The following is a 22,144-nucleotide window of genomic DNA, read 5'->3' on the forward strand; positions in this document are numbered from 1 at the left end:
TGGCACTGTGATCACTTCTCATCACTGTAACTGATGCCAGGTATACGAGGAAAGTCTTATGGTTTAAGTGCAGAGTTAATAACGCATTTTAGTGCTTAACGGGTGAAGGTTAAGGGCACATTATACGTTATAAACGATAGAAACATAGATTAAAGTATGCAAGCTCAAGTGACGCTGGAGCATAGTACAGAAATAACAAGGCGTAGATCGACAAAAGTGTCAAATTAAATTCATATTCAAATGTCGTCAAAGTACCACTCTTTCATAATAACTTGCATAATCAAAGCATATCAAATTCTGCTTTTCTGTCGTGTTGGATTTCATTAATTCGGTATACAAGTGTCGGATGATGCCATTTTGCCTCCTAAGAGACTATTTACAGCTGTCAGCCCCCTACACGGTCTCCAGTGGTTTAAATTTCACTCTTTTGAGGTCTCTATCTCTTCTTGAACGCTGGCTCGACATTGAGATATTGGCTCTAGGGGCCACTAGAATGTGATTGGATTTATGCATGTTTTAGATGTGCAAAAAACAATATTAGTAATCAACAAGTTTAATGAGACAGAATATTCTATCAAGGCTAACAGATGTGATCACAAGAATACAATGTGTGGTTGCCTCTTTTCATTCAGATTAAGAAGACGTCAAGCTTTGCAAAATTTATGATCATCATTCAACTTTGAAAACTCTTTATCCCGTTGCCTGTCATTCATATTTAAAATACTGCTACTCAGAAGCTTGCCTGGAGGTAAATTGAAGGCAGAAAAATATCTTGAAACATCCATTGTCCATGGTCTTTCATAAAATTTCAGGAATCCTCATGTAGTTGTCACAGTTAGGCAAGTAAAGATTTAGCAGAGTTAAAACAAGACCCACTGACTCAGAACCATATCATGAATGTTGTATATTTATTTATAAATACTTTTTATTGCATTTTTGGGTTGCAACAAATCTGCAGTAGCTAACGTAAGCACTGGTCCTTTTGGAAACTTAAATTGATACTTGTATAGCGCACTACTCACCCGCAAGGGTCTCAAGGCGCTTGTACGAATACCGCTGTGGAACCCATCCTGGCTTTCCCTGTGAGGTGTCCACTCCTGGGCACCCCCAAGGTGGAGGCCAGGCATCCTTAGCGTTGTGGGGGCTGTTGTGGAGATTAAGCAAGCTATTGCCCAGAGTTGCAGAGTGGGACTCCATGATTGGAATAGGCACCGAGGCGAGAATTATCAGGTCCGTGGAATTTTTTAGCTCAAGACCCACCGAGGCGGGGAATTGAACCCTGGTCCCGGGCTAGACCTCTGCATCAGGGTCTGCCGCTCTAACCATTGAGCCACACTTCTCCACGACTTACGGGTTAAGTTAGCATTTCTGAACATCACATACTCTTATTCCCTCCAAGGGCCCCATATCTTCTGATGTTTATTGAAGCATTCCCTGGTCTAATATATACCCAACTCCAGACAGGTTCTTCTACCCATTCCTTGATGCTATTCTGAAGTCAGTGGATTGTTATTGGTTAACTAGTGATGGGTAGTATACCTATTGACTGAGAAAGATCCTAATCCCACCAACGTGTGGGTATATCACACGCTCTCCCATTCCCTCAATATAGAACCCTTTTGGAAAAGAGCCAATTGGTGTCTCACTAACTGTGATAGACTGGAGTAATTACTAACTAGCATTGATGTACTGGGAGACCCATGTAACTTAGAAAGTAACATGGGGGTAACTATAATACTTTCTAAGTAGGGTAGAGCCCAATCTACATATTGCACTAGATGGAAGGAGGCATAGTAATATCTGAGTGGGAATTTGAATTGAATTAGAAAGGGATGCACTGATATTGCAAATTCACTGGGCGCCTTTGTCGCCTCCACCCAGTCTTCCTCTTCTATCGTACATAAATCAGTTTCCATGGGGTGGTTAATGTCTCAATGCAGTCCGAGGCATGTATTAGTTAATGGCAAATCCATGAGATATGCCAATGTGCTCAATGGTAATGTTTTGCTTCAAGCAGTCTGTATTCATGGAGCACTACCAATTTTTGTGATATGTAACTAAGGTATGTCACAATTGATGATATCCGTAGAACTGGGTCTTATGAAGCCCAAATTCTTCCAATAGTGCTTCAAAGGATTTAGGATGTCCTGCCTCCCAGACATGCCTTACTTTAGGCACCCAAAACAAATCCAACTTTTGAGATTCCCTGGAGTGTGGTCACTTGAGAAAGTTGCTTCCTCTGCCACAGTGAAGTTTTGCTCAATGATTAACACCCCCCCCCCCACATTAATCCAGTGCAGTGCCTCCCTTCATGCATGTAATACTGCCTCAGTGGGTAAAAGGAGGGAGTCTGGAATCCGTGTTACACAGGAAAAGGTAATGCAGTGCCCCAAAAATGTCCACTTCTAATCTTATCACAGGGTTTTTACTGGCCCCAAAAAGCCAGTTAATCATAACAAGTAGTTGAGCTGCCCAATAAGGTAGGTGTATATCAGACAAGCAGAGACCACTGTCTTATGACGACTGGATGTATTCATCCAGGCTATTCCAGAAGCTTTCCCACATCGCAAGAATGAACCTGAAACTGCCTTGTAAAAAGTGGTCTTGGACTTCCTGTGGATATGTTTGGAGGGCTAAACATAACAGAGAAAAATAAATAAATTGTCAGCATCCATGGACCTCCCGTTCTTCAAACTGCCATCCCTCACGATGAATCTTGCTAATGGCTCAATTGCCATAGCAAAGAGTAGCAGTGATAACAGGTGCTGTCTACAGGTGCTTATTTCAGTAGGGAATGGGTGGGATAGGTAGCCGTTAACAGGCACCAGAGTCCATAATCCGTAACACTGGAGGTGGACAAATGCTAGGAAATTCGGTCCAAATTTCATTTTGCGCAAGATTTTCCATAGGAATCCCCATCTAAGGGAGTTGAATGCCTTCTCGAAATCAATGAGCATCAGACAACATTGGCCTGTACATTTCTGTGCTCAATTGAGGGCTATTTGGAGCCTTCAGAAAGTGTCATGTACTTCTTAGTGGCATAAAACCATTTTGTTCACAGTTGACCAAAGTGGTCACCACTTTTGCGAGCCCACTCACCAAAGCCTTAGCAACGACTTTGACCTCCATATTAAATTACAAGGAAGGCCGATAGGAAGAGCAGAGCTCAGGCAGTTTTTCCAGCTTTAGGATGACAACGATTGTAGCACCTCTGAGGCATAAGGCCTGTTTGAGCAATATCACAGAATAACCCAAGAAGATGTAAAATGGAGACTTATTTTTATTTAAAACTCTTCAGGTAAGCCATTGGGGCCGGGGCAATTGCATGATTGCATATTACTCTGGGTTCTGCGGTGTTCCTCACCAGTTTAGGTGAGCTTTTAGTGTGTCTCGGTCTTCTTGGAAAAGAGAAAGGATTGGCAATTCTTCAGTCAAAGGGCGATCTAGTTTTTACCTTGAATGGTTTCAAGATGCATATAGTTGTCCGTGGAAGGGAGCCAATGTCTCTGCAATGCCGGGTGTTTCTGTGTCTGTTGCTCTGGTTGAGTTTGTAATTAATACAGTTGTTCTGTTTTCTGACATTTGGCAAGCCAGTTCAACAATATGCCAGATTTAGCTCCCATATAATATATGGTATAATAAATATAACAATGCAAAGTTAGCCATACGTTGTATGCCACATCATGTGTGTGAGTTCTCAGCTTGTTTGAAACTGTTTCAACGATCTGCAGCAGTGGTGAAGCTAGACCTTTTTCCGCCCATGGTGGTCCCAGCGTTTGCTGCCTGTGATGGCCACAGGTAAGAGCGATGAGCGGGGTGGGGTAGAGACAGACGACGAGGGTAAAGATGCCGCCGCCCAGAAAAATCAATGCCGCCCAGGGCGGACCGCCCCCTCCCTCGCTACACCGCTGTGCTGCAGTACATGTGGCTCTTTGGTTGTGACCTATTAACATCCTAGCTCTAGTGCCTTCTCCTCAAGCGCTGCTCTGTCTACGTTGCGTCTATGCTCTCTAGCTTCTAAAAAGGAGTTCACCCAGATCACCGCTTTATTTGCTTCCCATAGGGTGAACTATTTAGCTACTGAACTAATGTTCAATTCAAAGGAACTTTTCTTTTCCTCTCTCATGGATGTTGAGAATGCCCCTTCTATGAACTAGCCCACGTTTATACTCCAGGCCCCCCTGTAATGCGTTGGCAATTTGCCCTGTGTGACATACGAGTCCAAACTCTGTAAATCGTGCTCAACTCCATCGCCAGTGGTAGCGCTTTCTTGATCAGAGGCAGCTGTCTAGCTTAGGGCCTCTAGCAAACAGGATGGCAGTGGAATCGGTTTCAGGCAGGAGATGATTTAGAATGCTCTTGCCATCTTGGCCAGCTAGCAACGTCCCAATGAATACAATATTTCAACTTTTACACCTTTGTTGAATACAAACTTTAATCCATTCATTTAAATAGAAAAAAATGTTTGAATTTGTAAACCTGCCCAAGTTTTTATTTACCCACTTTCTCATCCATGATGTGTATTTCATGCATTCATATGGTATTTCACATGATACTTTTGATGCATGATATTGTTCTTTAAAATACTATTTAATTAATGAATTTACTGCGAAGCACGAGACAACCGTATGTTTGCTATTACTGACAAAAAGCAAGGTGGACCTTGAAGTCATCAAAGTGCATTGCAGCTTAAGTTCTACCCTGTGCTGTGCAATATAATATGGAAACTATATCTTAACCGAGGGAGAATGTATGCTATATTGGTTCGTTAACAATGATTGTTAAAATTAGCTAAAGTCAAACAAATCCACATTAGTAAATTTGATTGGATTTTTCCTTGTTTAGGAAGTGAGCTGTTTTGGATTCATGAAGCATTGCATTTGCTTCTGTCATTGAGATATGCCTTTGTTAAATTAGGGTATTGCTAATATTCATAGCTTCCATTTGTGTATTTTGGGCAAATTGCCTCATTTGCATTTGTAACTCCCTGAGTAGCTCAGGTTTTGTATCCAGCACAAGATAGCCTCCATAGCTAATAATGCTTCGAATATTTTGAATAGCCATGGGTGTGCCATCTTGCAAGCCAACCTCAGCAAAATGTGTGCAGGGTCACACTTTCCATGATCCTTAGAATTTTCCTTGCTCATACTATATTATTTCCTATTTCCTTACAAGGCTGGAGCTTTTTTACTAGAGCTTAGAGTTCCTAGCTCTTGCATGTCTAGACATAACAGTACTCCTTGGACAAGTTAGGCATTTACTTTGGTGTCATAGAGGAAACATACTTACCAAAGCTCCTGCCTGTACTCAAGGATAAGCAACATGTCTAATATCCTTGATGTCCTACTAGAGACAGTTGGGCGATCCCATTTTGTCAAAGCACAAAATACATGTATACAAATGTTCCTAATCCTATTTTTATCTGATATTTGTCACATATTTTGCTTGCATTTGAAAATACCCTCTCTTGTGCTGCCAACTGCAATTTCCACTTCGTATGCCAATATTTTGCTACATTAGGTATTGGACTATAGAGATTTGTAAAGGCTGGCATTAAGGTTAAAGGCCATGGGATTTCACTTACAACAACCATAGAGTTTTATTGAAGTGACAATGGTGGCCCACATGCCTCAAGAGCAGTAACAATATTAAAGAAGTAGACTTCTGAAATGTCACGTACATAATGCTTATGCAATTCACTGAACATTTCTAAGACATGAATTTCAATATACATTACACACACTTTGACACCTACAGCAGTGGTCATGCTTCAGTAGCGGTCTGTGCAGGTGACAATGGTGAGGCTGTGGGGCCGCGTGGGGGGGATTTCGACCGCAGACGAGGGAAAATTAATTATTTATTTATTTTCCCTCAGCATCGTCCCTCGAAATCCCCCCCATTCCCCAAGCGGCACCACCGCTGTTACCTGCACGGACCACGGCTGTCAGGCTTTGCAGCTATTATATTAATGGCTGACAAATTATATGAAGAAGCAATTGCCGAAAACTAATATATCCACTAAATTTGAAGTCTTTTTCAAGGACATTTGACAAGGAACACATTAGAAAAATAATGTTGGTAACAGAGCTGCCTCAGCTCACTCAGGGAGTTAGTGGTGAAGAGAAAAGCTATGAAGAAGCCCCTACACATGGTAATAACGAAAGCCAAAGCTCAAAATTGGTACTCATGAGAGAAGTCTGTATTCAGAATAACTAACATCCAGAATGTGCAAGACATTCAGGGAAATAAATTAATAGTAAATGGATGTGTGGTAATGCACTCAGGCACTCCATAAAGTAAGACTGAAGAAAAGTAGGTTCCTCGCCCTCAACTTCTGTTATAAATTGCAGGAAAAGGCCTCTTTTTGCATGATCAACCTCATTTTGTGGAGTGATACTGCTGGTTCTTTTGATTCTGTGCACTAGGACTCTGCTAACTAGCTCTAGTGCATGTGCTTTGACACCTAAAACATGTCAATATTAACTATACTCCTAAGTGAAATATTTAACTTACCTGCAAGCCTCTAGAATATGATATTAAGTGTACCCAGGGGCTTCAAGGTAAATGTCACTAGTGCACTGCAGCATCCATTGTTCCAACCAATACTGTGATGGTACAAGCATGACTGCAGGCCTATTACTAACTGTAGCCTGTCTGTGCAGTTATAAAACTGCAAATTAAACCAGTCAAGTCAGAAAGCTTTATACGATTGGAAACAAACAATCATAAAAGCACAATAGTCGCATTTCACAAATATTAAAATTCCTATGAAATTCATTTAGACAAATTAATTAAGTTCATTGAGAGATAAAACATTATTAAACTCCACAAGCTTTCCTGAATTTTAAAACTATAACATTTAATGAAGAAGCAACTGTTTCCTTAGATGCAAGACCTTTTTCAAATAAGTTACCATCCTAAAAACAATATGTGCATTGTCTAGTTGTTGTAATGCCAGAAGGGGAGGTCTACATTGGCGAAGCCCTAACTATTTTGATACAGGTACTATGCTCATTCTTCTGGCATTAGAATATCATTTACAAAAAAGAATAACATGAATCGAGGTCTGCTTAGATGTTTTATCACAGGGGCACAGCTGTAAAACTTGGGACCAGTCGTTTGCTTTGGACAGAGTTACTAATCGATAAAAAATTCCCAAGCCAAAGCAAGTAAAAAAAAAACTGTCAAAATCACTCAGGACCAAAGTGAGGCAGGGTTGTATGTTAAATGTAATTAAAATCAACTGGTTGTGCAGGACTGTAGGTTTTGCGATTTCAGTTACCGCCAGACTATCAACTGAAATCGCAAAACCTACAGTCCTGCACAACCAGTTGAACTAGCAGAGACAAGCCCTTTGCTTTTTGTTCCTTCCTAGTTATTTCCCTGATGTTACAGGGATTCGTAAAGTACTCTGGGTGGTCAAGATCTTGAAAGAACCTTCAAACATAGCTTATCCACGGGATTTTCAATGCCCCATCCAATTTCAAAATGTCTTGAGTTATGTCTGTATTTAGTTTGGTCTTTTCCTTTGTCCAGAGTCTGTGCCATAACAGGACAGGCTCAAGTTGTATTAAATCTGAAACAAAAGAGAGGCCCAACTCCGCATGACAAATGCTCGCGGAAGTGCCATTCGGAACAGATAAGATATATTTTAGAAAATAATTTTCTACTCCTTGGATGGGAAGCAAGTCCACTAGTCCCCAAACCCCAGTCCCGTAAATTGCAGCAGAGACACATTTAGCTTTATATATTTTGATAAGCTCCTCGGGTGGTCTTTTACCAAGTTTAATTGTAAAGATTCTGATGGCAGATGTAGTGCGCAATAATGTAATTTTTTTTGCCGACACCGCCTGAGACCATGAGTCATTGTGGGCAAAGAGAATGCACAACTATGAAAATTTCTTGGTGACCCTGATCTTTTGTCCTGATGCAAACATATCGTTAGGTTATTTGATGCCAGCACCGCACCGCATTATAAAAGTCTTAGAAGAATTAATTCTTAGGCCGAGCTCATTTAGGAATCTTGAAAAACTATCCAGAACCCTCTGTAGGACATCAGTACTGCATCATCTGCATATGAAAGGGCTGGAATAGGTCGCCCTGCCACTTGGGGGAAGTCATGATTGTCATTTAAAAGGGCCTCACCCAGCCCGTTTATATACAGATTAAAAAGAAACGGAGCAAGGACACAACCTTGCCTGACTCCGCTTTTAATCGGGAAGGGAGCCGAGCGTTCGCCATGCAGATCACAGTGCACTCGAGCATTGGCATCACTATAAAAACATTTTAGTAAATAAATAATCTGCGGATCGACCCCCATCTCTTTTAAAATTGACCATAGTTTGTTATGAATCACGGAATCAAATGCGGCTGTGAGGTCTACAAAAGCTAAAAATAGATTCCCCACTTTGGCCCTAGTGTATTTATCAACTAAGAGAGACAGGTTCAGACCCTGCTCAGCGGTTCCTACACCGGCAGGAAAGCCATATTGCAGGTCCGACAGAACAGAGTTCTCCTCCGCCCACACCTGAAGGCGTTCCAAAATTATTCTGCCTGCTACTTTTGTGGTGGGTTTACAGGGGTACAAGGGAACCCAGCGGGTAGTTAAGGACCATGGGTAGTAATTTCAATAGCAACAATGGTCCTTAAGAGGAACTATAGGGACATATAGATAAAATATAGTCTTCAATGAGTCCTATAGTCATTGGTGTCCAGCCGGACACAATTTAATCAATTAAAAAAATTCTGCAAATAATCGTAATGGAACGAACAAACATTGCAGTGGGACACAATCCTGCAGCCGATTCACATAGAAAACATAAGATACAAAGGGACACAATCCTGTATCCGATTTAAACAGAAATCGCACAAACGAAAAAATGAAAAAAGTTAGGTTAAACAAAAGGTTTTTCAGGCAACAAATAGGTGGGAGCTTTGGTCAATGATAAAACATAAGCAAACACAATGATAGGTCACATTGGTCGTCTGTGTGAAACTATGCATGTGGTCGACGGCGTTTCGATCCCTTACAACGTATATTGGGATCATCATCAGGACGGTTGTGTTTACATGCCTGAATTACATTTCTGCAAGCTTAGATGGTGAGGATAAGTCTACAGAGCACAGAGGGTGAGAACAATGTTGTCACCTTAAAAAATGGATGAGGAGACTTCCAAGGTGCGGGCGGACTATTCCGGGATATGGCGGTGATCGGGTTGCTGGAGTAATAATCCAATCAGCAACCATCCAAAGAAGGGCAATGCCTTGGTAACTGCACAATGGCTGCAAGCCGCTTCCGCAAGTGCCCTCATTCCTGTATCGCCACGACCACCCCAATTTTGGAATAAGCAGATGACACACATTTTTAAAGAGCAACAAGCATATCAGGGTTAAATAATTGATTGAAAATTATTCTTCACTCATCCTTGGCCTGAAAGGGAGGAGGCAAAACTGTGAGAAGGGTATTCCTGGAACTGCTGTCTTTGGAAGGAAAAGAAAATGGGCTTTCACACAGCCAGGCATGTATCTGGAATGCAAATGTAGATTTTCCAGAAGGCTGGAAATCCGTATGGGAAAATGCCATAAATCAATGCCCCTAGGAAATGTAGTCTTTGGCAGGAAAAGCATTCTGGCTGTCACGAAGATAAACATGGACCCAAAATGAAAGCCCAGTTCTGAATATTGACATAGAGGCTAGACTGAGCAGGGATATAACATAATGTCCGTTTTGGAAACTACACCATGTATGCCCTTTAGTGAAGGTCATGAAAACACGAGGGGTGAATCGTGACAACAAATATCGAAGCGATAAATTGCCACCCTAAAAACTTGCTGGAGATATTATGACTGTGTGGTCGATCTATATATAACATGTTCTCCTTTTAATTTTCATATTTTCTGTGATACTAATTGCAAATTTCTGGCAACCGATGACAACTAATTAAAATATTTGATAAACCAAGCTAAGGTCCAGAAAAGTGCTGACGCTTGCGAGCTGAGAAGAAATGCTGCTTATACTCGTAGCTGTATTGCAATTTGTCTACTCTTAAATGATGATTAAAAATATGATTTCAAGTACAGAGGTTTTATAGAGCACACATATTTAAAAAAGCGTCTCACAATGCTGGTAGACATGCACTTATAATGAATAAAGTTCATGGCTTCATTATATTTCCAAACGTTAGGATGCTTATCCTGATGTTCATGTTCAACAAATCACTTAAACTAGTCTTGTGGGAAGCACATCTGCTGCCACAGGCTAAATGTTGAAGGGTTTTGGAGTTTTCTGAGGCAAAACATGGACCGGTAGGCCACTTCAAGGACATTATGGTATTAATGAAGACAACATCAATATCCCCAAAAGGGAAGCATCGTAAAAACAGAACATGAAAAACAGTTTCCCTGTAACAACTCAGTTCTGTGAGCATATTTATGGCGTCTTGTGTGCCTCACTGCCTGACCTCGGGTAACCTTACCTTTGTATGCAAGACTTTAAGGAGCTCTGGGGTCAGCACTGCCCAATTCGAGAGACTTATTCTTTCTGGGCGTTCTTTAATTGGCAGGGGCTCCCCATTTTTCAAGGCTGTGAAGTACCTGTATGAATTTAAATTGGGAACATGCTGCAGTTAGCGAATATCACATTTTAAATTTGTATTACTGTCTTCAGTCATCATTAGCGTACAACTAGAAGCGAATTGAAACACAGAGCAAAAAGAATCAGATTGTAAAAACTTTGCAGTTAATCGGTAAACAGTTAATTGCTTCAGTATAATACATTGTTTTTTAAACTGTTATATAAAGATTAAGGCCTACACGCTAAATATATCTGAAAAGTGTGATCATGATAATACTAGTAGTGTGGTCAATACAGTGTGTTTTTGTTAAATGTAAGGTAGGTTATTGATGAGAGGTAAGCGTATCTGAGCCTGGTGGCAAAGGGCCATATGTAGGTAAATACTATTTACCGATTCTAAAATACAGAATTTTACCGATTCGGTATTTCAGAATTGGTAAATGGTATGTAGGTATTGATTCGGTAAATATTACCGAATCAGTCAAATTCGGTCATTACAGATTCGGTATTTACCGAATCGGTAATTCCCATTCATTCCTATGGGCCTCCAGGCCCATAGGAATGAATGGGAATTACCGAATCGGTAAATAGGCCCATAGGAATGAATGGGAATTACCGATTCGGTAAATACCGAATCGGTAATAGGGGGAAGATTTACATGGGTGGGAGGGTATCACATTGACACCCTGTTGCACCCCTGAATAGTGAATGGGTGCACATGTGGCACACACACATGCCCTAAGGGCATGTATGTCTGCCACATGGCACTTTTGGAAAAGCACAAATTTGCTTTTTCAAAGATTTTCGATACCGAATCCTTAACTCAGAAATGCACTCACTTGAGTGCTCCCTACATTAAGGATTCGGTAATTTACCGAATCTGTATTTTAAGGAATCGGTAATTTACTGTTACATTGTTGATTTTCATGTAAAGCGCTCTGATACCTCTGGGTCTAGCCAGCGCTATATAAAACTCTTTAAATAAATAAATAAAACTGATTCCTTAAATTACTGATTCGGTAAATTACCGAATCCTTAAATTAGGCCCCTACATCTCAAATGCCCAATACCGGTCGGTAACGGACGAAATTCGGTAATTTCGGCCGTTACCGACCGGTATTTGGCTACCTACATCTGGCTCGTAGAGAGAAAATGCGTCCACTACCGGGGCCTGTGTTTAACCTCATGGTCACAGGTTCAAATCCTCGAGGGACAACTTAGCCTTTCGTTCATCTGAGTTCGATAATGCGAGTACCATTGAGTGGGGTAACAATCAACATGTGTTATTCCGCGCCAAGATGCCTAGGGGTGAACGCGCGCGCTTTACAAATACACATTATGGATATGTTTGAATTAAATCTAATCATCCACTTTTCTATGTGGGCAGGTCCGGACTTATGTCTTGGGCTGGAAGCTTCGAAAAACTACTCGGTATTTTGCTCTTTTCATTTTACTGTAATATTTCGTGCTTACCTGACTTGACCTGATATAACGTTTATAATTGTTAGTGAAGAACCGATAAGTTATTTAGAAGTAGAAAAGTGCACCCACCCTATCAAGCAAGCACGTGCCGAGAACATAATATAAGCAAAGAAAACATTGATCGCCGGTATCAAGTTATTCTGGCTGTAAAAAAGGAACTGCCTGCACAGCTGGGGTAAGTATAAGCTGTGATTGACAACAAAATAGGAAAACTTTGAAAGGAAAAACAGCTCATCTAACCTGGAAATACAGAACTGAAATTGCACTTTATTCATTAGTTCCGCAGTTGCAATATTGCAAAAGCACATTAAGGGAGGGAGAGTATGACAACAAATTAGAAAGAATTGCAGGCAAACTCAGGAAACATTTGCTCCATTATCTCTAAACATATGCCTAAAAACCATGCAGAAGGACAGTGGAGTGGGAAAGATGGGGAAGGAAAAGAAGTTATTTAATTAAAAAAAAAATGAAGATCACAAATGAGTTCCAAGAGCACTCTAGGGAAACACAAACTCAGAATCAATCCTGGGCAGAAGCAATATAGAAAGTTATTGGAAAACCATATATATATACTCGAAGCCTAAGAATAAAAGTAAAAAGACTGAATAAACAATAACAATAATGTTCAGCATAGAAAATGTAGCAAAAGAAATAAGACTGTCATCAGCTTTAAAAGGTCAGGATAGCAATAGAGCATTGCATGGTTGTGGCAATCATGTCTTTCGTACATTCTGTGGCATTTATTTTTTATTTACTGTCTCATTTTATTCACTGAATCTGATTTGGTCGGCCCACCCACACTAACGTTTATTGATCATATCATTTAGGTGAAAGGATTTATTTGAGATGTAAGCACCTTGTGTCTTTCGATATGGTCTGTTGAACCTGATGGATTCAGTTCCGTGTTCGACCCAATCTTGGGTCTGTGCTTCTCACCAGTTAGGTGGACCCCCGCCTCATGGTGGAGAGCTTTCTTATTTGATCACCACACTCCCACCAATGCCTTCTATGATTGTGTATAACAGAGCATGAGTGCAGAAAGATAGGGATAGCACCATAGCATCCGAACACTTTGAGTAACAATTTCTGTGCAGAATAGAAACATCCTATTGCAAAAGAAATAAAAACATTCAGAACAGCTTGACTTGCGTATAACTTACTCTGCCTTGATTGGGAAACTTGTTGTTTCAGACTTCGCTTAACTGAATAATTTGTGCTGGACCCAATCCAGGCTTCTGTAACGCGTATCAACCAATAACACTGGGAGTAATTTTTGCAGCAAGGGATAGCCTACCAGGGCATAGGAAGTGAGGTCCTGCTTCTTTTAGCAGCTGCCACTCTCATTAGTGATACTGATTCCCTGAACTCTATTCAGATCTTCAGCTTGCGCAGTGGTTGTTATATGCACACATTAGTTTTCGTGGTGGAAGCTGTTGTGATCCTCTTAGCCTCTTTAACCCCTCCCATGCTCATGAGAAGCTCAGCTCGTCATGGGCCACGGTGGCCGTGTGCTCATGGCGAGCTGAGCTCGCCATAACGGCCACAACTCTCGCACACGGAGCTAATTCCCCTGCTGTGCTGATCGTTCTAAAGAAACAGGTGTGGCCGTGACGAGCTCAGCTCGTCATGAGCACACGGACACCGTGGCTCATGACGAGCTGAGCTCGTCATGAGCACCGGGGCGCTGTGCGCACACCCCCCGCCCCCCAGCACAGCGGGGGAATTAGCCCCGCAGGCAAGGGGTAAACATACAAAGTGGATATATAATTCACAGGGCAGGTCAGGACACCACGTCTTCTTGAACTGATCTCACTGCATGTACCTAGCACAGGAAAATCTCTCCCAAAGGTCCACACTTTCTTGCAACTCCTCACCTCTGTGTTACAGCAAACAAATGATGGACGGAATGCTGACAATGCAAACATTCACCCCCAGTCAAAAGATCTGCGTTAAATCCATCCTTCTTTTGCCCACTATGCCACCCCAGTTTGGACCCAGCCATATGCAAATCAGTCTTGACCCTGTGCCTCATGGGAACAGTCCAGACCGAACTGTCAGGCCTGGTCCTCCCTGGACTGGAAACAAGCATCCTAGGACCGGTTTCAGGGTATGTCACCCTTCTTCAGCCAGGCTAGCTTGAATCCAGTGGCACAGTGAGCAAGGGACCCATGTCTGGGCATACCCATCCCACTGTGGGCGGATGAGTCTGAAAGGTAGCAGCAGAATCTCAATGAAAACAAGATGGAACCATTTGAAGAATCAGAGCTTAAGCTAACACTGCATGGCTCTGCTTGCTACTGATCATGCGCTCTCCTCCTTTGTCCTCTGCATATCATAGGGATCTGTCCTATAGATCACCAGGTATGCTTTGCTCCATGCCCTCCAAAGGGCTAAAGAAACATCAGCCTCCTGAGTGTTCAAGCAAGAACAATAACATAGGACCAGTTTCTTTAATGACCATGTACGACATCGGAGCAGCAATTGCCAATGACAAGAGCACTGCAGTGAGCTAAATGAGGTTGATGGTCAGGGAATGTGATAGAATTGTAAAGGTGCAAGGGTGTTGTCTGTTTGAATGGGTGTATTTGTGTACATCTCAGACTGTACACTTGTATGTGAATGTGTGGCTTTATGTGTGCGTCTGTGGTTGTTGGATTAAATTGCTTGTGTACGACACTGTGCCTGTGTGGGTAACATTTATGATATTGGATATACATGACCCCCTTCATCTACTTGACATATGATAGAGCTCACTGTCATTTAGCTGGCCACCCCTAACCTTATGGTCCCCATCTCTGAGATAATTCTGGCCACCTGTGGAATATTGTGACCCTCTTTAGATTTACCGGGGGTGTAGATTACAGAATGGTAGGCTATGAAAGAGAGAGATATCAATCTTGATATGAGTTTTCCCTTAGTAGCTTGGCAGAAGCAGCAAACGTTCCTCAGAGAAACATGCATGTAGTCCAGATAACGCAACATCAAATCAATAGTACACTTAAGAAACAAACAGGGTAATATAAAGGATCAAAGTTAGTAACAATGAAAACAAGATAACCAATAAAAATAACTCAAAAATTAAGGTCATCTAATGTAGAGATGACGATCTGTCAAAAATCTCTGGGTTTACTTTTTGAATGATAGGACGTTTTTTGTAAAATAAAAATCGAATCACTCCAAAGCCACGATGTGATTTTCAAAAACTACCATGACGGGGCAGCTATATATATTAATTGTTGGGCACTGAAAAAAGCAAAGCCCACAGTCAATTTTTTTGAAACATACTCTTTTAGGAAAATGTTATTCTTTATAAGCAAGGTTATGTCTATTTACATCAGCAAAGGCCATGGTTTTAAAAAGTAAGACGGAAGCAAATATTTAGATTTTTAGAACTTGTAGGTGGCATTTTATAACAGCTCCCCAGGCACACCGGATGTCCCTGAATCGTCAGGAACTGCTCCATAGGCACCAGGTCTAGTGTTCTAATGGGAGGAAGGCTTCTCCCTCGCCACAGTTAAGGTCACCACCAAAGGTCCTGTGGCTGTAGTTTTTTCTAGTTTTCTTCCAGGCTCATGGACTCCATTTCTCCTGGGGCATACTGATGCAAAGGATGAGGACTGAAGACAAGAAGTGCAAAACTAAAAGAAAACCTTTAACCTAAGGGAAATGAACAATGAAAGTTAATGCTGATGATCGGACTAAGATACACTAGATAAAATGAGCCAAGAAAGGAATTGAGATTTCAGCCAGATACCAGTGTAGATATTATTCCTCAGCTTCAGAGATCAGTGGAAAGCGGGAGTCAATCAACACTTTTTTGTTTTGCAAAAACACAGAAATACAAATTCAATTGACAAAGAAGACCAAAAGGGGACAAAACTGAGGTGATGGTTGTGGGAAACAACCGCTCCAGATGGATGAAATTGAACTGGCCTGAGTCCCTTGGCAATCAATCTATCCCAAATCGGAAGTCAAAAACCTAGGATTATGGCTCGACAATAAGTTGTCAATGGCAACACAAGCCAATAAACCGGCAGCAACCTGCTTCGGCACACATAGGTCCTTAATAAAGCTGCTCACATATCTACCAGAGCCCTCACGTAGGATAGCAGTACAAGGCTTGACCATTTCCAGACGTGATTATGGGAAATCCTTGTACTTGGGCAGCCCCAAGTCTGTCACACAAAGATTGATAAGTCATTAAAATTGCAGCAGCATACTGAAAATTCCCAAATTCCACTCTGTTACCACAGCCCTGACACGCATTCATTGACTGCCAGTGCTCAAAAGGATACACTTTAAGGCACTGTTTGTGGTCCACAATTAGATGGATTAAACATCTACTCATTCCATTCAACCCTACCAGAACACTGCAATCTAACAGCCAGCAATTGTTTGCAGTCCCTAGGATTATGAAGACCAGGAGTAGAGGACAGCGCCCCGCTTTCCTGGTACTCAGACTTTGGAATACGCTCCCACAGAACATAAGACAAACCAATTCAGGAAACTGATAAAATATCTCTTTTCTCATTGTGATCTTCTCCTGTACAGTACCTAATTGACATAACGTTGGGGAGCGGTATTCAGGGTAGCCATGTGCTATACAAATCCCCCATTAATATTATAGGAACATAATTATTATACATAATTAGCCACATATATTATACTAAGTCTTGCAGATAATTTCAAAAGTATGTCAGTTTCTTTATTCTAGTGCCCTATAGCTGATGATAAATATTTCCATGTTTCTGGGTATAGCTATATAGAAGCTCTTGGAAACAGTGATCTCCAACTGGGGTTTGTAGTCCTTCCATGCTCTTGCAAGAATCAACAGTTCATATATAAAAATACACACCAAAATGCCAGAAGAGGAAGGGTTTTTCTCTAAACAGAAACAATCCTGAAAACAGATTTTTCAAGAGTAAAATTAGTGATTTAACTTAATTTAAAGAAGATGAAGTTATAACAGTCTTCAAGATCATGGCAACTAGCAAACATGTGAACCCAAACGGTTCCTTTCTGTAGACATCATGGACAGCCTATGTTCAGTGACATTTGCTTTCCAGAGATGGCTGACAAATAGGTGAAGATAAAGCTAAGGAAATGTTTTGTTCTGGGGGATCTTTCATCCAGCCAGCCCAATCACACCTCTCATGGATGGAGGTGGACGTGTAAGACAAACTAAATACAGGTTAACTCTGAGAAGCTCATACAGGGCAGTAGATGCAGTCTAAAAGTTTAGACTGAGCAGTTTAATGGTAGTAGAGTTGCAGCTTTATTTAAATTCGTTCCTATGACATGTGAAATAAAAATCGGTAACAAATTGGGTTATTGATTTAGAGCAATGGACGCCCAACTCAGGCAACAACTGCCATTCTTGTTAGGGTGAACAACAAAAGTCACTAAATTAACATGTGTTAAACCCTCTGGTAGCTTGGCACAAAAGCAGTCCGGCCTTAGGGAATATGTAAAGTGTTTAAGCAGCACCCATAGAGTAATAAAGTGAAAACAAAACACAAGAAAAATCCCAAACTAATTTAGAAATAAAAGAGTGGATTTTAATAAATAAAATGATAACAGAAAGTAAAAAATTCAATCAGTAGAACACGAGATATTACATGTTAAAGGTTTTAGTTAAAATGGCACCTAAAAGCACCAAGTGACACTCACAGTCACCTGGTTGCACTTGACCATGGGGAAAATCACAAGTTCAGGCTGACCATGAAGGAGCAGGTTGGCCTCGCAGAAAAGTTAACTCCAAAGTCTGGCGCAAAGAGTTCCGTTCATGGTGAAGGAGGCCACGAGGAGGGGGATGAGCGTCGGAGATGGGGGTCTCTGTAGTGCGAGGAGTGTGTCGGGCATCAAAGAGGGTCGTTATTATAGCGCAAAGAGCCGGTCAAGCATCACAGATGGTTGCTGTAGTGCAAAGGTCAGGTCTTGTGTAGCGGCCGCTACAGATAGTTGTGGGTGTCAAGAGCAGATTTCACCAGAGCTGTGCAGAGGTGGTTATCGCGGTTGCCAGAGTCTTGGCACAAATGAAACTGTTTGCGGTCCCGAGCTGCCCAAACGTCAGGATTTTCAGCTTTTCTCTAGGAGGAGTACACTTCGATGAAATCCAAGGGACCAGAACCTGGGGGGCACCTTTTACGGATCAGGGTCTCACTCCAGCAGAGGCCAGCAAGGCCTAGGCAGGTCCAGTTGAAGGTCCAGGCAATTCCTGCTGTAGCAGGTCAAATGTGCTGTTACAGGGAAGCCTCTGAAGCTTGATGTGTCCCTGTAGCTCACACAGAAGTTCAGACCACTGATCCTTGGAGCCACTCTGATTAGTCTGGGCTGACTTATTAAAAAGGATGGTTTAGGCCTGGCTAATGGTTTATTTTACCATTTCTAAATGGCAGAATAAAACTGCCCATTCAGGCTGCAGCAGCAGGTCTGAGACACGTTGTGCAAGGCTACTTTATTGAGTGGCATAATGAGTGCTGCTGCCCACTATAGAATTTCATTTAAAGGCCCTGGGTACATTTAGTACCATTTAATAGGGACTTACAAGTATATTAAATGTACCAATCTGATGTATGCCAATTGTACCATGCTTAAGGTAGAGAGCACAAACACTTTACCACCTGTCCTAATGCCAACAAACACAGGTTCAGCAACAGAAGACAGACATCTGGGGGTGGGACCCTGCAAAAAGGGCCAGGTGCAAAAAATCACATTGAAAATACATTCCTGATCTCACCAGTTACTCATATGTTACAAGAATTGAGTTATTTGATTCCTCCCAGCCAAAGTTAGAGGAACTAGGCATTTCGACCTGCACAACATTACCAAAGTGTGATGTGGCTGAAGCTGTTGCCTATGTAACCTCCTGAAACATGCTGTGCACTCCCTTGTCCTGTCTAGGCGGTGCCCACCGTCCTTCTCTGCCCCAGCACCAAGAAACTGTATAGTGTATGCTGCGCTTTACAAATGCCTTTCACATCACATCACATCACATGCAAGTGTGTACAGCTTACATGTTTTAAATTTGAGCACTATGCTGCTGGACCTTGTTATTTACTGTTAAATGCAAAATGGCAGCTAGTTTATTTAATGTTCACTGTAAGACTTGCGCATGAAAACTGCAGCACATGTCTTAGTTTGATGTGGGCCGTGAAAGCCATGCATTGGCCCAAATGAAGCATTTTGACTTTTATGCTGCCACTGTGTGTGGACTTGGTGCAGGCATACAAAAATCCACGCATGCCAAATAATTTAGCCAAAATGGTTCACACATGCAGTGAGTGGCTTTTTAGCAGCCCCTCACTGCCCAGAGTTAAAAAATAAACACCAGATTTCCAGTTCCATAAAAAAGCAAAAACAATGTAAGATCTCACACTAAAATGGGGTGTCTACTGTAGATATTCTTGCCATCATGGTGTCCATCTCTGGCTTAGTAGTGGACATCCATGGTCTAATTGTGCCCACCTGTCACACATCATTTGATATCCCTGGCATGACGATGGACCTCTGGCCTATTGCGGCCATTCCTGTCAGAAAACGAACACTGACACCACGCTACCATGCTGGCCGACCGTTCGCCATAAATAATTATGAAATAATACAGAGGACTGTTGGACTCAGAACTGATTTACCTCCAAACCGTGGTAATTCGGCAATAGAAAATAGATTAATACTTCACATCTCATTTGAAATATCAGATACAATCAGATTTCACCAGATTTTAGAAGGAGAGACCTCATACATTAACGAATTCAATAAAGATTTCAATACAATGTGCTTTTTGCCCTGAAGAAGTCCGAGAGGACACAACGCGTTGGCTACAGTCTTTTTATCTTGTCGAAAAAGAAGTCGTGATTAAAGAATTTGAAGAAACAACTCTTCTGAACTGCCATTTTTTCGTTGAAATGTGATTTACAAATGTTTATATAAAACAAATCACTTTTTGTAAACCTTAACTGAAATTAGAGTGCTGGACCATTGTGTTATTTTAGGAAATTTGAGGCACTTTGGGGCATATTAACAGGGAGCTGCGATAATTATCGTAAAGCACGCTTAGCGCTGTTTTAAATATCGCCGGCTATCGCTGCATTTCCTCGCTGAGATATTGCGTTATTATCAGTGCTTATCTTCAAGGCGATAAATAATTCAGCGATAGCAGCGAAATGCGGGTTTATTGCTGAAAATCCAGCAATAACACTGCAGCGACAGGGAATTCATTGTTGATACGCCATGGTGGTCGTAGCCTGACAATCCACCTCCCTTTATACATATAACTAAGTCTGAAATTTAGCAGATGTTAGCTTACGGCGATAACCGCAGATATCGCAGCTTTTTATATCGCTATGGGTGTCAGTCTCTGGCTCGTAAATACCGCGATCTGTGGTTAGCGACTTTTTCCCTGTTGTTTTCTGAGGGAATGCCTTCTTTGCATCTCATTAGAGATGCGAGGCGTTAGTGAAACAGCGGCTGACACAAGGAAACACGTGCTGATGCCTATTAGCGTGTCCTTGCTAATACTGAGGTAATTCAATCGCCGCTTTTCGGCCGAAAATGTCCGTTAAAGCGGCTATGTTGGCCTTGATAATATGCCCCCTCGTGTCTTAGGAGATTTAGGGGTATTGGATCTCCGGTCCCTAGCACCATGTATGTCTAGATAAAATCATTCCACTAAGGATGGGTGCAATTTCTTCTTGCCTCAATCCCTGTTCCCTTTTGCATTATAGTCCATTCCTGTCATATGATGGCCCTCTCGAAGTAAAGTGCCATCCCTGAAATATTGACAGGTAGGGGTTCCCGTGAGCAAATTTCCTAAAATTATGAAGGGATTTACACGCAATTCAAAAGTGTATTAATTAAATATTCAATATTCAAACTCGCGGTCAACATCAGATGCTCCCCTTCTCTGCACACTTTCAGGAAGAGCCTCAAGACCTGGCTCTTCGACTGACCTGGGGCTGCACCCCCTGCGCCTTGAGACCCTCACGGGTGAGTAGTCCGCTTCCCAATTCCCTGATTGATTGAATAAACCATTGCCAAATGACCTCAACTATAACTCCACCCAGAGGAACATTTTCAAAGAAATGGGTGTAGAACACACACAATTCCCCTAAGAATGTTGCCAAAAAGCCATATGTTTTAAAGGTAATTTGTGTAATTTAGTTATGTATTATGACATTGCCTCCTACAATATTTTCGTGGGGCATAAAGCAGCATCCTCTACTTTCTTTCGTTTTGCTATCTTAACACATCTAAGGGGATTTTTAATCCTAATCATAGAGTAACACTGGCCTCACAATCTCAAGTGTCATATTGCATATAAATTCTCCAGTCTCACAGATCTTATACAGTCAGACAGCAGAGGTAGGACTCGGGTTACACCGATTTTACAGGTTCAGACCTCAACAGCATTTTTGTACAGAAATTATAATGCCTTCGAGTGGTCGCTCCCCTGCCTGCTTGCTGCTAAAGGCGGTATCGTACTGCAAACCTGCTTTTGACGAAGTGTTGCTCATTTATTTATTTATTTAAAGAGCGCCAGAACTTCATAGCATTTCAGTGTTGTTTTTCTTATCTATTTACATAGCGCAAGGATTCCATAGCGTTTCAGCGTGTATTTATTAATTTAAACAGCGCCAGGACTCATTAGCGCTTTTCACCGCCTGGTCACTGCTTTACCGGATGCCTGCTTGCTCGCTCCAATATTTACAGGCGCATTGTGTAATTGACCTCGTGTATTATCCCCCGGCGCCCTGCTCTGCCCTCCCCTCCATTTTGATTCTGTTGTTGTTGTTGTTCCCTTGAGCCCGCCACGCCTCCCAGCTGAGCCGCCCTCCCACTAGCAATATAGAGCGCCCTCTGACCTCACAGCGACGTGATCCACTCCTCGCTCCTGCCTCGAGTGGTCGCTCCCCTGCCTGCTTGCTGCTAAAGGCGGTATCGTACTGCAAACCTGCTTTTGACGAAGTGTTGCTCATTTATTTATTTATTTAAAGAGCGCCAGAACTTCATAGCATTTCAGTGTTGTTTTTCTTATCTATTTACATAGCGCAAGGATTCCATAGCGTTTCAGCGTGTATTTATTAATTT

At 41.8% G+C, this 22,144-nt stretch overlaps 2 protein-coding genes across 2 annotated transcripts in view; one reads left to right on the forward strand and one right to left on the reverse strand.

Moving 5' to 3' along the window:
• LRRC20 (leucine rich repeat containing 20) overlaps nt 1-22,144 on the forward strand; it is a 1,483,106-nt gene that overhangs the window by 1,192,703 nt on the left and 268,259 nt on the right. The gene's annotated exons all lie outside the window — the stretch shown is intronic.
• The window catches only part of LOC144756465 (ropporin-1-like), a 309,156-nt gene that overhangs the window by 21,206 nt on the left and 265,806 nt on the right, over nt 1-22,144 (reverse strand). Inside the window, exon 3 of the mRNA XM_078646288.1 lies at nt 10,476-10,593. Within this exon, the coding sequence (XP_078502414.1) occupies nt 10,476-10,593 (118 nt within the window). The remainder of the gene's footprint in view (nt 1-10,475; nt 10,594-22,144) is intronic.

This window comes from Lissotriton helveticus, chromosome 5_1 (genome assembly GCF_964261635.1).
Source record: "Lissotriton helveticus chromosome 5_1, aLisHel1.1, whole genome shotgun sequence".
NCBI lineage: Eukaryota > Metazoa > Chordata > Amphibia > Caudata > Salamandridae > Lissotriton > Lissotriton helveticus.